This window comes from Eurosta solidaginis, chromosome 2 (genome assembly GCF_040869045.1).
Source record: "Eurosta solidaginis isolate ZX-2024a chromosome 2, ASM4086904v1, whole genome shotgun sequence".
In the NCBI taxonomy this organism is placed as follows: Eukaryota; Metazoa; Arthropoda; class Insecta; order Diptera; family Tephritidae; genus Eurosta; species Eurosta solidaginis.
In genome coordinates this window covers 2,424,640-2,444,556 of record NC_090320.1, presented here as the reverse complement: position 1 = coordinate 2,444,556, position 19,917 = coordinate 2,424,640, and the positions used below count along the sequence as shown (strand labels likewise).

The 19,917-nt window shown below is 33.8% G+C and overlaps 1 protein-coding gene across 3 annotated transcripts in view; it reads left to right on the top strand.

Moving 5' to 3' along the window:
- Positions 1-2,415: 2,415 nt before the first annotated feature.
- The window catches only part of CenG1A (Centaurin-gamma-1A), a 115,586-nt gene continuing 98,084 nt past the window's right edge, over positions 2,416-19,917 (top strand). Inside the window, exons 1-2 of one of the 3 annotated variants that reach the window (XM_067764045.1) lie at positions 2,416-2,736; positions 2,869-3,563. In XM_067764045.1, coding sequence (XP_067620146.1) covers positions 3,386-3,563 — 178 coding nt within the window. In that variant the 5' untranslated portion in view covers positions 2,416-2,736; positions 2,869-3,385. Of the gene's footprint in view, positions 3,564-9,511; positions 9,735-19,917 lie in introns of those variants that run through there. The other 2 variants (XM_067764044.1, XM_067764046.1) reach the window with 2 other exon arrangements.

The window sequence follows — 19,917 nt, the reverse complement described above, 5'->3', positions numbered from 1 at the left end:
GCTTCAAGTCTCTATGTCACTGGGACGTTAGTTCAAAATGGATTGAAAGATTCCCAAGTCAAAATTTGTTTTCTTAATATCTCGATCCATGCGCCACTTAGCGAAATTTTTTTAATCGAATATTGCATTGTCACCGGGTTCTGACTCACGGCCCAAGTTTCAAGTCTCTAGCTCACCGGGAAGTTACTTAAAAATCGATCGCAAGATTCCCTCGTTTTTCATTGATTTGTAGTTATCTCAATTAGCACGCCACCTAGTGGAACTTTGTTTTCTATAAATTGTATTGTCACTAAGCCTCGAACTGTGTGCCAAGTTTCAAGTCTCTAGGTTACCGGGAAGTTAGTTAAAAATGGATTGAAAATTCCCAAATCAAAATTAATTTTCTTAATATCTCGATCCATGCGCCACCTAGCGAAATTTGTTTGACGAAATATTGCATTGTTACCGGGTTCTGACGCACGGCCCAAGTTTCAAGTCTCTAGCTCACCGGGAAGTTACTTAAAAATCGATCGCAATGTTCCCTGCGTTTATCAGGGATTTTCGTTTATCTCGATTCGTCTGCCACTTGGCGGCATTTTTTTTCCACGATTTGTAATGCCACCGACTCGCAAACTATGTGCTAAGTTTCAAGTCTTTGGATTACCGAGAAGTTAGTTAAAAGTGGATCGCAAAATTTCAATTTTAAAATTAATTTTCTGTATATCTCGATCCGTGCGCCACCAAGTGGATTTTTTTCACTTGAATTGTAATGTCCCCCAGGTCTGAACTATGTTCTAAGTATCAAGTGTCTATCTCAACGGAAAGTTACCGAAAAAGACTTTTCCGTGGGTCAAAAATTCGTATGGAAATGAGGGGACAAACATGAAAGCGACTTAATATAAAGGTGGAAAGTATGCAAGGCCGCGACAACTTTTTTCCGTCCCACGAGTTGGGTATTGAATTTTTGAGTCCTAAGCTAACCTTAGTTGGAACAGTTCGAAACAAAAAAGCATTATTGCCTGTAGAAATCACAAAAATTAAGAAGAAGCCAGAAAAGTATGCATATTTCTTCTTACACAACAACAAAAAACCTCAATCATTGAATATGTGCCTAAAAAATCGGGAAGTATATTTGCTCAGTACATTGCACCTAATGTTGAAACCAATGACGACACTAAAAAGCCTGAGATCATAGATTTTTACAACAAAACCAAGTCTGGGGATGATACACTAGATCAAGTAATTAGGACATACACTTGGAAGCGTAGAACAAACCGGTGGCCACAGGCTCTATTTTACAACATATATCAACGAGTGCCTACGATGGGTATATCATTTTCAGAGAAATAGAGCCTGAATGGAATACAAATAAGAAATTTAGACGTCGTATATTACTAGAAAACTTAGGAAGTGGACTTGTTCTCAGGAAAGCAGTCCAGCCCAAGCTGTTGTACGCAATCTTCAAAACAGCGCTGAAACAATAAAAAAATCTACAATCGATAAATTTTAAACGAGGACGTTGCTACATGTGCCCAAAATCGATCAACCAGCACAAAATACAGCAATAAATGTTTCAGTTGTTAAAAATTTATTTGTAAGGATCACTCGGAGATGTCGATCAAATGCAATAATTTTTTAAAAATACTGAAAATATTTATTATATTCTTTCACAAATTAATTTTATTTTTTTTTATTAAATAAAAGAACTGATTTCAAACTTGAATAATAATCAAGAGGCGTTTTTTTTTATATTGGGCAAAATTGAACCATAAACATCATGAACGATATTTTTTTGGAGTACAGGATAAAGGTTAAGTATTAACAACATATAATTCGTTGTTAACAGTCTTAATGTATAGTTAGAAGCATTTGGCGGCCACCGTGGTGTGATGGTAGCGTGCTCCGCCTATCACACCGTATGCCCTGGGTTCAACTCCCGGGCAAAGCAACATCAAAATTTTAGAAATAAGGTTTTTCAATTAGAAGAAAATTTTTCTAAGCGGGGTCGCCCCTCGGCAGTGACTGGCAAGCGCTCCGATTGTATTTCTGCCATGAAAAGCTCTCAGTGAAAATTCATCTGCCTTGCAGATGCCGTTCGGAGTCGGCATAAAACATGTAGGTCCCGTCCGACCAATTTGTTGGGAAAATCAAGAGGAGCACGACGCAAATTGGAAGAGAAGCTCGGCCTTAGATCTCTTCGGAGGTTATCGCGCCTTACATTTTTTTTTTTTAGTTAACAGCGCACTGTTACCTATGTTGTAACAGTTTGTTTACTTAATTTTCCTCGTATGCTCTCTTCGTGCATGTTCGGTTTGATTGCAAAACAAACTGGTTTATATGAATGTGTGTGTACATTATTGCTATGCTAAATGCAATTGCCTTTGCTTTGCCGCTAAAATACTGTTGTTGAAACAAAATATCCCTCAGTTTTAGTTTGACTGCGTGCGTAAGTGGTTTGAAATCGTATTTTGTGTGTGTTGCGATATTTTCATAACCGGAAATTACACGCGCTAACACTTTTGACGTTGTACATATTTGCAATAGCAGCGGAGATGCAAATAAACAAACAAAATTTTTGTGAATAAAAATATTCAAATGTGATTTAGAAGCAGAAAAAGAATTGTGAATGGCTGTAGGAACAAAAATCTGAGTGTAAATGAATACCTACTCATAAAAAGTGGTGAAATTAAAAGGATATAAACAAAAAGATCGTGTTTATTGTTTTTAATTAAAAGATGAAATCCGCATTCCAAGAAAGTTAGTAATAGTAATAAGTTGCAGCACTACGTCAAATAACGATTATGTCACACAGAGTGTGAATAATTAATGTGCAAACAATATCTACCAAAAATTTTCAAAAATAAATTGATGCATAAAAATTTATAATAGTTACAACAACTCATCATTGTTTGGAGGTGACTAAAGCCGCGAAAACCACAAAACCTTAAGTGTTCAAAAAAAAAAATCAAATGTTATTAGTCAGATGTTCATAAATATTTACACATGCAAATTTTATCTTTTGCGTGTTTGAAAATTTAAAAACAAAAAATGTTTGTAAACAAAAAAAAAATTATTAAAATTCACTATGTGTGCAAAAACTCACAAAATCACGAAACTCATATAAACCAAAAATAAAATTTGTCATTGCTTGGGCAGACGCGCATAAATTAATAATTTAAAGAGAAAGATAAACGCGAGTATTGAGAAATGTGCCAAAAAATATCGGAAATCAGTGTCTATGAAAGCTTTCTCGTCTGTTATGAAAATCGCATAAGTGTGTACAGAAATTGTGCGACACACAAACTAAATTCGATTGGCAAACGAAATCAAACCGTTCTTTAGTCGTGTTTTTTTTTTTTTTTATAACTGTTTATGTCATTGGATTTCTTCTACAAATTCCTTCATCATGTTGGCGGTGAAAAATTTCTTTTTACCCGAACGCACTGCAGCAGCTAAACCGCCTGAAACGCCACAACGTTTTTCACGCATGCCTGAAGCTTTTCTACGTTCCATACGACGACGTTCATTGCGCGTTAAACGCGCCAAAAGTTTGGTTGTACCCGATCGCGAAAAAAGGAAATCAGGTGAGGTAGCGTGTTGTTGTTGGTTTTTTTGTCAACTTTTTCTTCAGTTGTGAAATGAGACTACACAGATATTGATTTTATAGGTTTGGCATATACATATGTAGCTTCCAAACTTTCAACAGCTTTTAGGGAAACTTTAAAATTTTAAAATCAAACTTCAAATTAAAATATATAAACGTTTTTGAGTAAAAAATGTGTAATTTGGGTCTCATGCGTAAATAGCGAGCATTTGCTAAGACTCGGATTTCCCAAGTAAAAAGTGGCTTGTTTTTTCATGCTACACAAAGAAAATATCCAGCTTTTACCCTGTAACCCTAGTCCAAACATTATCCTGCGTCAGAAGCTTTTTAGCATACACTTCACTTGAAGGTATATACTTTGCAATATATTTGAAAGATATATTTCTCAAGCTTTCATGTAGTAGGACAACCGTTGGGTCCACATATCTGAGGTTTTCATTTTACATTTAGTGAAAGCTTAAAGGCCCTATCAGTTTTATACTCTTTCCATATTCTAGAAATTACGGAGTTTGCAACTCAAGAGAACTAACATTTTTATACTCAGCGTGCTTTGCACACAGAGTATATTAACTTTGATTGGATAACGGTTGGTTGTACAGGTATAAAGGAATCGAGATAGATATAGACTTTCATATATCAAAATCATCAATATCGAAAAAAAATTTTATTGAGCCATGTCCGTCCGTCCGTCTGTCCGTTAACACGATAACTTGATTAAATATTGAGATATCTTCACAAAATTTGGTACACGAGCTTATCTGGTCCCAGAATAGATTGGTATTGAAAATGAGTGAAATCGGATGATAACCGCGCTCACTTTTTATATATAAAAAATTTTGAAAAACACAGAAAACCTGATTATTTAGTAAATAATACACATAAGATGCTGAAATATCATATGTGGATTGATATTGAAACTCTTGATAAAAATTTGAAAAAAAAATTTTTAAATGGGCGTATCGCCGCCCACTTGTGATAAAATCAATTTTACAAATATTATTAATCATAAATCAAAAATCGTTAAACCTATCGTAACGAAATTCGGCAGAGAGGTTGCCTTTGCTATAAGAAATGCTTTGAAGAAAAATTAACGAAATCGGTTAAGGACCACGCCCACTTTTATATAAAAGATTTTTAAAAAGGTCGTGGATGAATAAAATAAGCTATATCTTTGCAAAAAAGAGATTTATATGAATGATATTTCATTTCCCAAGTGGATTTATAGCAATAAATAGGAAAAACTTCAAATTTAAAAAAATGGGCGTGGCATCTCCCCTTTTACGACTAAGCAATTTTCTGTGTTTCGGGAGCTATAACTCGAAGAAAAATTAACGGATCGTAATAAAATTGGGTACACAGATTTTCCCTATAGCAGAAAATATTTCTAGAAAAAATGGACGAGATCGGTTAAAGATCACGTCCACTTTTATATAAAAGATTTTTAAAAGAGTCGTAGACGAAAATAATAAGCTATATCTTAGCGAAAAATAGTTTTGTATCAATAGAATTTTACATTCTAAATTGAATTATAACATTAAATTGGAAAACAGATAAATTTGAAAAAATGGGTGTGGCACGGCCCCTTTTTTATCTAAACAATTTTCAATGTTTCAGGAGCCCTAACTCGAAGAAAAATTTACATATCGTAACAAAATTTGGTACAAATATTTTTCTTATAGCAGAAAATATTTCTAGTAAAAGTGGACGGGATCGGTTAAATACCACGGCAACTTAGATATAAAACAAGTTTAAAAGGTTTAAAAGGGTCGTAGACTAGAATATAACTTAGCAAAAAATTGTTTTCAATCAATGATATTTCACTTATCAAGTTTTATTGTAAGAGGAAATGGGGAGATATTTTTTTTTTAAACGGGCGGTTCCACGTGTTATGTAGAAAAGTAATTTATCTGAAATGAAATGTGCAGTTGAAGCTCACGCTGAGTATATAATGTTCGGTTTCACCCAAACTTAGACACCTTTACTTGTTTCAAAATAGAACTAATCTAAAATTTAAATCACGCTATGAACAATTATTTCTGCTCAAATCTTGCAAATTGTCTAACAATTTGTGTTGGTTGTCACATATTCTGGCGTTAATTTTGCGGTCTACATGACATTTATGACTATAGCAAATTAAAAGCTTGCCTATGTGAATGGGCCATTCCACCTGAAAATGGTTAAGTAATTTTTCTCGCTTGCACTTGAACAGCGGTTAATCCTAATAGTCAGATATTGTTTTTTGTTACTACGGTAACATTGAAAAGCAACAAAAGTTTAGAGACCATCGCCATTCCGCGAGTCCTTTGCTTCTATGTCTTCATATATGTTTGTACTAAATCTTTTCACTCAATTTATATTTTTGACTCAGAGTTAATTATAAAGTTTGTCAAAAATATACTAGTTTAACCGCTCACAAGAAGTTTACTTTGAGTTAAAAGATAACTTTCCATTCTGCAAGTGAGTCTGAGAGATCTAAAAATATCCATAGATTTGAAAGATGAAAATTTAGTTTTTGAAAAAAAGAAAAATTGGTATTTTTTTTTTATAGAATTACCCATATGTCTGCAAAAAATCTTGTAGTAAAGAACATTTTGCTTGAGCGTGCAGTCGGTAAATGTTGCAATACTTTTTGCTCGTACGACCAAAAAGCCGTCTCGACGTCTGCGCAGTAAATTATTGCTTTTCGCGTCCAAGTGTTACGGCCTTATCGCTACTGGTTAAACAACAAGTGTGTGTATAGCTACCCCTTAAGTAATAATAAAAACAAGCAAATACGCGCGAAACAGTCAAAAATGCATAACTTTTAACACTTTCGTGTTAACTGTCAAGCAGTTAGCTGCTGAAGCAATAAAGAAGTCGCATGTGCTAAAGACTTGGCGAGCGTCGCCGGCCGCCTATTCGATTTTATTAGAAACATGAATGAGATTGAAGGGAAGGCCAGGTTGTCAAGTGGATGCCTATTTATGATAATTTTTTTTTTTCTGAGGTTATGAAGCTAGTTAAAAAGTATTAATTTTTATTAGTTTTAAAATGTATGTATATCGTAAGATTTCTTCCTTTTTCATGTTTCTTTACTCTTACGATTGCAGTTAATGTCTACCTAATTGCTCTTAACGCTTTTTATTCACTTTTAGTACACTTTTTTCTTTAGTTTGCACAAGTTTAAGTTTTTCTTTTAACCAGCAACTTTTGGAAATTCAAGCGACCATAAAATCAAGTAGCGACTTTCCGCTTTATTGTGGTTTTAACGGCTTATTTCCATTGCGCCGGCGCGTAAGCCCAGTTGCCGGTAAGCGCTGTTTTTACCAGCCGCCAATTCAATGGCATATCTACTTGTCTGCAATGGTTAAACTTCTTGTTGTTATTACAAAAAGTTATTTAAATTGCAAGTTAGCATTCGTGTTTGCTAAATTGTTATCACTTTTTTATTTATTAATTTTTTTTTTTTGCTTCTTCCTTCGTCTGCTTCTTAACTACTGTTTACTTTTGTTAACTTTTATTGCCGCATTAACTGGTTGTGTTGGTTTTTCTGCTTCATTTAAGTCTTGTTTTGTTGCTGTTTTGAAATTTAATCTAAATCGGAAGTGTGATATAGAGGCTGACAGTTATTTGCGTTTTATATTTCGATTTTTTTTATGATAAACTTTAGGTAAGCAATTTCTTAAACTTCCTGCTTATTTTATGGGCTATGCTGATTTATGAATAATCTCGTTGAAATTTGTGCAAATCGGTTAGTGAAAGTATATAATTTTACTTGCAACAAGTAAGGAAGGCTAAGTTCGGGTGTAACCGAACATTACATACTCAGCTTAGAGCTTTGGAGACAAAATAAAGGAAAATCACCATGTATGAAAATGAACCTAGGGTAACCCTGGAATGTGTTTGTATGACATGGGTATCAAATGGAAGGTATTAAAGAGTATTTTAAAGGGGACTACCATAGTTCTATAGGTGGACGCCTTTTCGAGATATCGCCATAAAAGTGGACTAGGAGTGACTCTAGAATGTGTTTGTACGGTATGGGTATAAAATGAATGGTGTTAAAGAGTATTTTATAAGGGAGTGGGCCTTAGTTCTATAGCTGGACGCCTTTTCGAGATATCGCCATAAAGGTGAACCAGGGTGACCCAGAACATCATCTCTCGGGTACCGCTAATTTATTTATATGTGTAATACCACGAACAGTATTCCTGCCATGATTCCAAGGGCTTTTGATTTCTCCCTGCAGAACTTTTTCATTTTCTTCTACTTAATATGGTAGGTGTCACACCCAATCCAATCACCATGTTTCATCCCTTTTTCATATTTGGTATAGAATTATGGAATTTTTTCGAAATTTTCGATATCGAAAAAGTGGGCGTGGTCATAGTCAGATTTCGCCCATTTTTAATACCAAGATAAAGTGAGTTCAGATAAATACGTGAACTAAGTTCAGTTAAGATATATCGATTTTTGCTCAAGTTATCGTGTTAACGGCCAAGAAGAATGACAGACGGTCGACTGTGTATAAAAACTGGGCGTTGCTTGAACCGATTTCGCCCATTTTCACACTCAAAACAACTACCGGCATAGAAGCTATTGCCTTACCAAATTTCACAAGGATTGGTAAATTTTTGTTCGACTTATGGCATTAAAAGTATTCTAGACAAATTAAATGAAAAGGGCGGAGCCACGCCCATTTTGAGATTTTCTTTTATTTTTGTATTTTGCTGCACCATATCATTACTGGATTTGAATGTTGACACAATTTACTTATATACTGTAAAGATATTCCATTTTTTGCTAAAATGGACTTAAAAAAAAATTTTTTTTTTTAAAGTGGGTTTGTTCGACATCCAATTTTGCTAATTTCTATTTACCACGCATATAGTAATACGATTAACGTTCCTGTCAAATTTCATCATGATATCTTCAACGACTGCCAAATTACACCTTACAAAACTTTTAAATTACCTTCTTTTAAAACTGGGCCGTGCCACGCCCATTGTCCAAAATTTTACTAATGTTCTATTCTGCGTCATAAGGTCAACCCACCTACCAAATTTCATCGCTTTATCCGTCTTTGGCAATGAATTATCGGATTTTTTCTGTTTTTCGAAATTTTTGATATCGAAAAAGTGGGCGTGGTTATAGTCCGATTTCGTTCATTTTAAATAGCGGTCTGAGCTGAGTGCCCAGGAACTTACATACCAAATTTCATTGAGATACCTCAAAATTTACTCAAGTTATCGTGTTTACGGACGGACGGACATGGCTAAATGAGTTTCTTTTTTCCCCCACATCTGTGAACTCTGCTCTGCTGAGTATAAAAATTTGAGTCACAACTAATATCACGATTACATAGGTCAACAGCCAAAAGGCCAATTGGCGTTAGGGATACTTTAACTGTCATGTCAAAATGAAATGAAATGAAAGATATATTCGGGTTAGGATAAATTGAACTGATCTATTTAGGAAGTTTCCGTTAGACCAAATTAGTTGAATAATATCTCAGAGATAACCTTATTGAGCCGGTTTCCCCAGCAAAAATCGGAAAATTTGAAATAAAAAAAATCTATTTTCATTTAACTTCGCTAAGATATAGCGACAGATAAACAATAAAACGTAACTGAAACAAAATAACTGAACTTGTGTCAACTGAGAAAAACTATTTGATTTTTTTTCTTTACGTTACTTCGAAAAAGCAGGATGACCATAATGTCAACATAGTTGTATTGTAACAATTTTAAACTTGAGGTTGTGACCATTTCATACGCTCATAACTTATATTTAAAATACGCCATCAATAAAGAAAAAAAAATGACTCTGGTTGACCGTATGTCTCACTTCCTAATACCACAACTGAATTTTCTGTCATAAATCACAAATTCAAATGTACTTTGCATGCGTACTTTTATAGTCCACTGTATGCAAATAGATGCTGACAGCGATAATGACAGACAAGTAGTCAGCACTGACAGTTGTCAGCAGACCTTTGCTAAAATAATAAAATGCAATATACATGAGTATATATGTAACCATATGCAATAGTTTTTTTAACAAATAATGAAAAACAAAATTGAAAATAAAACAAGAAAATGATTTTAAATATGGAAAATTTGCGTAAATTCTTCCGTCTGCTGAGTGACTACTCCAAACCAAACGGACAGCTGTAAGTAACACATTTAGAGCTACACAAGAATGTATGTTAAGGTGGCTCTTATTGGTAAAAGTGCTTGCACTCCCTGTCTCAAGCGCTTGAAATTCGCGAATAGAATATCAACTGCTGAGGGGAATTTCACCTCATATCGGTTGCCATTTCAAAAAAACCTTATCTCAGAAAACTTTTGAACAATGTCTTATGTCAGAATTGGTTTTCTATCGGATACTTTTAAAAATAAAATCATGAAATATAATTAAAAATGCCATATAAGAGTCACCCTAATGAATATGCATAATGCATAGGATGCAATGTTATTTGGAACTTTGTGACATTAAACTCGCATATGACATGATAAATATGTATATATATGGGACGTTATTGTTGCAGTTCAAGTGGTACGCTGAATTTATGTATTTAGTGCCTGTAATGTGTTGGAATTTATAATGGCAACTACATTTACTTGTAATATGTGGATATCTACATTCAGACAAAAAAATGGGTCAGACGAAATTCTATAGACTTGGACAACGAAGAGCTTGTAAATAATGTTGCTGTTATTTCTGCTTTGCAAAATTTAAATAAGCCTTTACGAATTGTGAGAAAAAATCGCACAGCTTTTTTGTATGCAAAATGTGAAGTGAACCACCCACCGTATTTCCTGAATGCAAATCAATTTGAAAAGCAAAAATCGCTTAATCAGGCATACGGTGACTTTTTTGCAGCATTTATATAAATAACTTATTATATCAGCCTCATTTGTGTCAAAATTTTTTTGTAAAGCGTTTTGATATCACAGTTAATTTAAATAATATTTTGCGAATAATAACGAAAGCATATTCGTTGATGATTATTTTATTCTTGTTGACAAAAGCTGTTTTGTTGTAAGTTCATTTGACTTTTTTTCTTTGCAAAATTTATTATGTTCAAACACTTTTAAAACATTTTAGGCAATCCCGGAATGTAAAAGAGCTTCTTGAAGTCCATTAACCTTTATTCGAAAATATAGCTTTAAATGCTAAATTTGCAGCCAGAAAATATGTGCAATAAGTTCAGGAATAGAAGCTAGCTACGAGCTAACTACAATAAACCAAAATCCACTATAGTCTGTTTATTATCTTAGAAAAAGCTAACCACGTTTGTATGGCAATGACCGCAAGTAGTTAGAAGAAGTTATTACGAGAGTACTTGTCAACTAACTACTAGCCAACTAATTTAGCCTAATACTGTTTTCACACAGATACTTAATGATCCCATTTCACCTTCTAATGAAATCGTAAATTTTGTGCTTTCACACAGAAATAACTGCTCGATTAGTATGAAGGATGAAATGTCAAGCGAATAAAATGACAATGCTATATGACAGACAATCATGGCGGAACGATACAAGGTGGCAGCATGGTGACATACCTACAAACATAAAAAAATTCCATGTACTTGTAAATTCGATGGACAGATGTCAAAATCGTACTGCGCCGGTAGTTGATGTATCAAATCAAATAAAAAAGGTTATAATTAGCTGTTCGATGCGACCACCTTGTATCGTTCCGCCATGTAGACAATGATATTTACTTTGACAAATGACATTTTTAAGCACTAAACACACCAAAAACTAAGAAGCGGAAACGGAAGCGGAACGCTGCCAACAGAGTTGCATTGTGCTTTTGACTTCATTAGGCATTCGATTAGCTACTAATGAAATAATTATAGATTAGAATTTTGTAGGGAAGATTGAGCTCAATAAGCGTCTTAATGTAGAAAACTGCCTTTATTATTCAATAAGCCGTCTGTGTGAAAACAGTATAATGTTGTATCGATCTGCTATACTAAAAAGCATTGTAGATCTGCGAGGCATTACATCCAACTAAAAGTCAGACGACTTTTATTCGACATGTATGTATGAAATCAGATCTGGGCGAAGGTGGGGAAAAATTTATTTTCATTTTTAAAATTACACGCATATACAACGACGGGAAACGGCGAACATTTTTTTATATTCCATAATTTTGTTTTGATATAAAAAAAAAATAAAAATATAAAAAATTGCTTTCACAACTCCTACCGCATGTCGTGAACTTTTCACTTTCTCTTTTAGTTAATTAATAAAGAAAAAAGTTAGCAGTTTTCTTCCATAAAACCACATAAATTTATACTTAGCTATGTAATACGTATTTATGTAACGTACAAGAAAAAAAAACAACTAACAAATTATAAAATATCTTGTGTTGAGGTTGTTTTCGCATGCCTCCAGATGATTGAAACATGATTTATGTTCACATTTTTTAAATCACTACTGATTTTGGGATTAATAAGATACGACCTCACGTATTACGCATGCGCAAATGCATCGATTACAGTTAAAAATTAAACATAAATTAGTTCAGTTACTTATTGATCGTAAGCGCAAATATAGCGTTCGCGCTTTTTATTGCAGTAATAAGCGTTAGGTCGAGAAACTGGATTTATTAGAGTACGATTAAGTATTACTTTTAATAACAGTAATTTTCTATACATCAAATTCAAAAAGTAAAAGTTTCGGCAACTAACAAAGTACAGATGATGTTTTTTTGTATTTACATATATTCGTATTTGACCAACGTAGTTACATACAAAGATATACGTACTTACATATATACATATATGCGTATAAAAAAATACAGTCAGTGTCTAGTAAGTAAAAACAAAAATGTTATAAAATAAATTTTGCAAAACAATTTATTGTTACTTCACAAAGCTTTCAACTAATTTGCCTTTTCGCTGATTCCGTATGTTTTAATGTTAGTCTGTGTACACATTAACAAACAAAACAAGTAAGGAAACTTATGTGCGCATCAAACCGAACACCGAAAACACGTTATATGATAATAACGATCATATCATTCTTTCTGTTAAATAGAGTAAGATAACAGTATAGGTTTAAAGGAGGCGGTGGCGGGGGTACACCCATAGTCCAATGATAGGCCACTCGAGGAGGCTGAAAGGTTTATCGTATCATCCAGTATATCTCGTGCTTTTAAATCTTAAACTCTCGTGTCAGAGTGTGTTTGTGGTTGAACTCCTCCGAAACGACTCAAACCATTATCATGAAATTTTGTGGGCGACATATTGTGTAGGTCGGAGATTCGGATTTATCTATTTTTTATGTCCTCATTAATTTTTTTTAGATACAATTTTTTGTTCTCTTTTTTTTTTGAAACAGCGTTCAAAAATACATAAAACCCTCTGGGACTGGGACTAGAAATAAGGGATGAAGAAAAATAAAAAGAGAAAGGGATAGAGGTAGACGAAGATACAGAGATGGAGTAGATAGAGCGGGGGAGGGAGAGTGAAAGGGAGTTAGACAGAAAAGAAGGGGTGGAAGAGACGGAGAGGGTAAAAGAAACTCCGAAAGAGAAGTGAATTAATGGATAAAGAGGAATGGTAAAGATAGGGAGGGAGAGTAAGAGGTAAGAACTTATTGAAAGTCATGCAGCTACGCCAAAGTTAGGGCAGAACAACGTCTGCCTGGTCTGCTCATTTCTCAATAATAATAAATATAAAAATTGAAAAAAAAAAAATATTTTTTGTGTGGGTGTATAGTTTTTGCTATTTAGCGCAAAAAACCTTTCACATTTTTTTCTGAGTGATCGCCGTAACAGCAAATGAAAACTCGCTCGATCAGCAATTGAAAGTCGCATTAATCTCCTCATAATAAGAGCCATATTCTATGTACCAAGCACGACGGGTATAAAATCTTTAAATTGTAAAATTCACCCGCACCTTCTCGTCTGTTATTGCATTATGTGATTGGTCACTATTGTTTGGCTTCTCCGCATCGCCGCAAAATAAACTAATGTATTTTCTAACAAAAAGTAATGTATGTAGGTAAATTTAAATGTAGTATATTTGAAAATAATTAGCACTTTATTCATGTCTGTTTGCTATTTTTTTTTTCTTTATTCCTTTTTTGTTCGCTGTACTTTTATTAAAATTCGCTGCTGGCGGGTTTTCCGTATTATTATTGACTTTGCCGGTCTATTGCCCCTCAGGGCACAGGTTTTTAGCTTTCTTCCTACAACATCACATACATATTTAATGGCATAAAATTGACATATATACACATGCATGTATGTGTGTATATAGCATATAATTTTGTTGTTGTTATTATTTTGCTGCAACTTTTACCGAACAAGTAAAAGTGCTGAAATAAAGAAAATGATTGCAGTTCAACCTCTTCTGTGCTGTTTTCATGGATTGCCTCATGCTTGGGTGTATGTTGTTTGTATATACATCGATATGTATGTGTGTGTCAAATCAGTTATGACATTTGAGTTTTGGTTGCCAATTACTAAAATATTATTTATTAAAACCAAGCTGTATAGTAATAATTAGCTTATGAAAAGAAAAATGAGTTCAACGGTTGCCAAAGCCATTATGATTTGCTAACGAATTACCAAATTTCGACAATTTTGTAAACAGAAATCATAAACTTTACGGGCATTAGCTTAATAGTTTACTGCAAGTAATACCAACAATACATAATTGCAAATTTGGTGCATATTTCATATTTATTTATTAACAGCAGCTATTACTATAACTTTGTATAGCAATGGTCACGTGGTGATATCATGAGATCGCGTACACGTTTTTACGAAACTTCCTATTGGTTAACGCAACTTAAGGATTTATTGGTATAATTATTTAAACAGAAATAGAGGAAAAATTGTGAGCTAAGGGACTTTTCAGTAACCAAAGCCATATTTTATAAAGAAAGAACTATTTTCTTTTGACCCAAAAGGTAGTAGCATAACTGCTAAAACGCTTAAGACATTTAAACGTTTATCAAATAATAGTCGAAAAGGTCAGGAAGCATGAAATATACAAACAACTTTTATTAGTTTATTTGTCTACAAAATTGTTACAAGTCATGCTATACAGCAATTTCAAACGTCACAAAAACAAAATAAAACTTGAAACTCATGCAATTTTATATTGCGCTTAATGATTTTAAGATCTTCCATATTGCCACAGCTGACCGCAACATTATATCATGTCTTACCAATACTTACCAATATGATGAAGCAACTCTTAACCAAAAAAAGAAAAAAATTAAATTGATGATAGTGTTAAAAGTATGCCATCAAATGTAATGGAAAATACTGCAAAAGAAAAAAAGATCACGAAAAGGCGCACGATCATCTAAGTAAAATGACGAAAAAAAAACATGAGAAACCAAGAAACCAGGGAAAGTTGATAACTCATGCCTCCTGTACGCTACAGCTTTATGCTCAACAATGGTCTTAGTTTTTTAATGAATATATACATATCGAAATGATAATAAAATTATAAACAATAAAAATATTTATATCACGTCTTGAAAAAAATTTAATACAAAGTACATGACGACAACTTCATTTGCCAAGTTCATTAATTTTCATTTTTTGTAGAATGACATGCGCCTTTTTACACAGCAAAAATCAGCAACAAGAGGAGTAGAATTTACGTACATAAGTGAGAGAGAGAGAGCTAATAAACAAAGCTTCAAACATATCCTAAGACTATCGCAAGACATGATGTGGTTTTTTTTTTGCGAGAATGACCCAGAGACAATAATGGTTCAAGGTTGTACCTATCTACTACCAAAAATACTCAATATGATCTTGCTCGAGATGTTGGTAGTAGCAGTAGCTTGTCGAAAGAAATATCAGTAAAAAATTAGTTTAAAATATTTTGCGCAGTAGAATTTCTTTAAAAAAGATCATTTTATAACTCGGCATGACGCATTTTAATTTTTGTACATACTTTTATCCTCAACTTTTTTCATCTTTTATATTTCATTCTCTTATCCACATCTCATTGCTTCATATCTTTAATTATTTGCTGAAAAGTTTCATAGCACACAAAAAAATGCAAAACGCGCTACAATTCCTTTTTTTATATAATGAAATGTAGTGATCTCACCACTTTTGTTAGATATAGCTTGCCCATGACTGATCAATCATTATTTTTTAGATATAAAGAATTAGAATTTTAATTATTTTTGCAAGACAGTGAATAAATAAATAAATTTACAAATACACGCAAAAGTGTGTAGGTAAACGTTTATGTATTTTGAAAATTAAAAGATCAACAGGCTTATTAAAATGTTCTATTTAATGAGTGCAAATGGATTTTCAACATTACCAACAATTATTTTGCCAGCAATGAAGTGATGATTCCATGAACATTATTAACGACATAAGCTTGTTCGTATACATCGTTAACTCTTTACCTCTTTTTATTTTTATTTTTTATTTACTAAATGAAGAGCACGAGCTGTTTCAGCAAAACAGTCGATCTAATGATGCGACCGCGCTTATAAAAAAATTTGTTTTCTAATTGAAACAACTTTTGCTAAAGATGTTGATGTTGCTTTTCCCGGGCCTTGATCCCAAGAATTTCGGTGTGGGAGGCGTAGCAAGCTAGCAGCACACGACGGCGACCGCGTCACATAAGCAAGCGTGGCCATAAATCCTCAAAAATTATGAAAGCTGCTAATTTTCGTAAATCGAGCTTTCTTGTTCTAATCTAAAAATTTAGTAAAATGTTGTTGAAAAGGGAAAAAGCTGAAGATAATGATTCAATACAAATTTTTTACCGAGATGCTGTTGAAAAAATTGTGAGTCAGCAGGTTGAAAACCCTGCACTTAATATTTAAATATTCATTGCCATTGTAAACTGTTTATGACGCTTTTCTTCAATTCACTAAACATCACGGGTTATTTGTATGAATTAAACGGGGATTGCCCTAATTGCTTTTAAATGTACGAAAACATTTATTTGAAGCAATTTTTTAATTTAATTTATGTAATAATTTGGGAAAAATATATAAAACGTGACATCAGGACGGGCAAATCGACAACTGTTTCGATTATACCTTGTAAATCTCTGCAAAGCCTTTTCTGCCGGATGTGGGATTTGAACCCGCACTCCTACGATGGTTGAAATGTTACAAACGCACTCAGCCACGTCATCCTGCTTATTATTAAAGCCTTTAAAATTGCTATTGATGTCATTTAAAATTTTGTTGTTTGCATATTTATTTGAAATGTGTCACCAACTGGTGAAGACTTTCATTAAACGTGCAAATTAGCGGTTAAATAAGTATTAATAAGTTCTTTTGAAATTTCTGAATAAAAGCTTTTTGCACACATTGGCAAAACTGAGTCACTGGTAAAACGTACTTCATTTAATTTCAAGAAAATAACAACAAAGACCTACATTTTTAAAAATAGGTACATATTGTTAAACATGCATTGAGGTTTTTTTGATGAACAAAGCTTTTCAATTTTAAGTAATTATTTTTTTTTTACAAAAAACATTTTTGAGGTAGAGTTCAACCTTATCTATTGAAATAATTCTTCCTCCAATAAGTTAACATTAAAAAAAAGATTTTTTCTTGATATTTTGTTAGGAGTTAAGATAGGATAGGACAGTTTTCTTTATAGTAAAAAGTGAATCCGATATATTAAATGAATTCGAATGAGAGTTAAAATCATGACACAAACACCAAAGAGGTTCATTTAATTCGAAATTAGTTCTGCACTCCCTCAAAAGAAGAGGTTTTGTAATGTCTTGACGCTCGTGATGGGACATTGAAGTTTACTTCGTTCAAAGGAGCTGGAAATTAGTCCATTCAGTAGTTTAGTCATAAATAATACTCCTAGCATTTCTATACGACTTGAAAAGAGAAAAGTAAAAATTGCTTCTGTATTGACTCAAGCCTATCTGCATAAACTTGATATCGCGGATTCCAGACTATTGATCCGTATTCTAGTATCGGTCTAACTACTGTGGTAAAAAGGGCTTTGGTTACATACGGGTCACTAAATTCTTTAGACCATCGCTTCACGAATGATAGAACACCTCTAGCTTTATTGAAAGTAGTCATAATATGAAGGTTGAAACTAAGTTTAGCATCCAAAGTATCGCAATTGCTTTCCCCATGAATCTACTCTCTATCAAGTAGGAAAACGCTGTCCAAACGTTCTCAAAGCACACAGCTTCAAAACAAAAAAGTACCTAGTTTTATAACAAGATGGAAGTGAAATGCTTATTGATGCGAATAAAGCCACTGTACTAGAGGAAAAGTTGTACATTAAGAGTGTGGCTGTAAAAATTCCTTCAACAGCAGTCAATATTGCAATAAAGCCCTTGAACAGAGCGTTCAACTTTTGCGAATATATTTTCTTATATAAAGTACTTAAAATGTATGTGTTTGAGTTCATATTTTCATTATTATTGATAAGCTTTGATAAAAGCACACGATAAGATAATGGCGAGTTATAGAAAATATTCGCATGTGACTATGACAAAGAAACTTTCGGCCTTTTTTTTCTTCGACTTATATCTTCCATAGAAAACAAAAATAACAAAAAAAAATTTTTAATAAACAAAGTGTGCTAAAAATAAAATTATGTGCAGTTGTGTTAGTAAAAAAAATGCGGGCAGATAAGTACATACGCCCATAAGTAAATATTTAAGTTGTAGATGAGGAATAAATTCTTTTTGCAAAATTATCTCGTAAAAATAGTATTAAGGAAAATGTCTAACTGAATATTTATGTACTTAATAGTAGCCGCTTGTGTACTTGACTATCAACCGGACTAGTGCGCTATGATTTTGTAGTTCCGACCATACGCTTATACCATTTTAAACACTTAAAGTGTTAAAAATCACATTCGTTCGAGAAACTTGTGCCGAAAAAAAACTACCCAACTCTAAATGATTAATTTGCATACCATTTTGGTTTTAATATGAATTTAATGGGATTTTGAATGGTTCCACTTATGGTATAACTAAAGTATACTTAAGCATGCATTTCATCTTTGGTTTTAAAGTGTTAATTTTTATGACTGCTAGTAGAGCTAGTAAATTCGTGTTTTTTAACACGTTATTAATTACAGTGTCTTCCCAGCCTCAGCGATATAAGCGCAATATGATTTAAATCGCGGTTAACAATCACGCATACTATTAAAAGCAATCACAAAGCCAATCACTGTTTGTATCACAACACGATTCAATGGATTCGCTATCTGGGCAGTAACCTGGTACATAGTTGTCTTTATAAACGACATCTAGATAACAGCACAGATTTATCAATTCAAGGACGTTTGCATAGCCGCCTGTGTGACAATTAACTGCGAGATCTAATCCCACGTAATCGCAGCACATGTGGCATACCGATTGGTTTGTATTATGGCATTTAATTGTTCCTGTAAATGGAGCTGTATTTTGGTCTTTAATATCCATTATTGAGATTACGACTGATACACAGATACCATTAGTCAGTCGATAGCGGCTTTTTAGCTTTACCTGCGACTTACTGTGATCATTCAGTCGCTATGGTAACATCACAGGTACACAAATATCTAACTACTAAGCCTAAGTTGCACACACAAAGCATTTCATTCAAAACAACCATACCCACTTTAACAGCACGCGGCCTACATTAAATCGCTTTGAGTGGAGTAACCAGCAATAAGGAACCAAAAAACCATAAACGGCAGCCAAGATCGAACAAGCGTCGCTTGAGTATTTTTTACAGGCTAATCACTGCAAATGTCAGGCATGTTTCACGACGACGCTTAGCAGTTCGGTACATAAATAAGTAAGCGTGGATAATTCGCAATGCAACAAAGCAAAAAAACAAAAATTAACTGGCGCTTCAAGTGAGACGACCAGCTCTGCAAGTTCGAGTGCGGCATGACTTAACCACAGTGTGTATGTAGAAGATACGACAGGCGGTTTAGACAGCTGGTTGGACAAGCTATAGGCGCCCGTACACTGACCACTAATTTATAATACACGCCTCTACTGAGCGCGTCTGTGAATAAACAAAAAAGTTTATTTCTTGTTGCGCCGCCCAAGCGCCAAAGTTAAAAGTCAACTGGACTTCCAGCAATTGCGCGATTAATGTCGAGAAGAATGTGCCGCCGCGAGTCTCTTCTATGCGACAGAGTCCCAGCCGTTGTAATTAGCTAGGAAGGCGTACAAATTATAGACCAAAATAATAATAGAAAAAGAAAGACCGCAAATCAATCAACAACAGCAGGTTCTACACTTGATTGCATCGTGTCGCGTCGCATGCCAGCGCATCTCATCCAAATCAATGACGACAGTGAAAGATACGCGCGTTGTGATGTTTACAGATCGACTTCGATCAGCTTTAAATGGC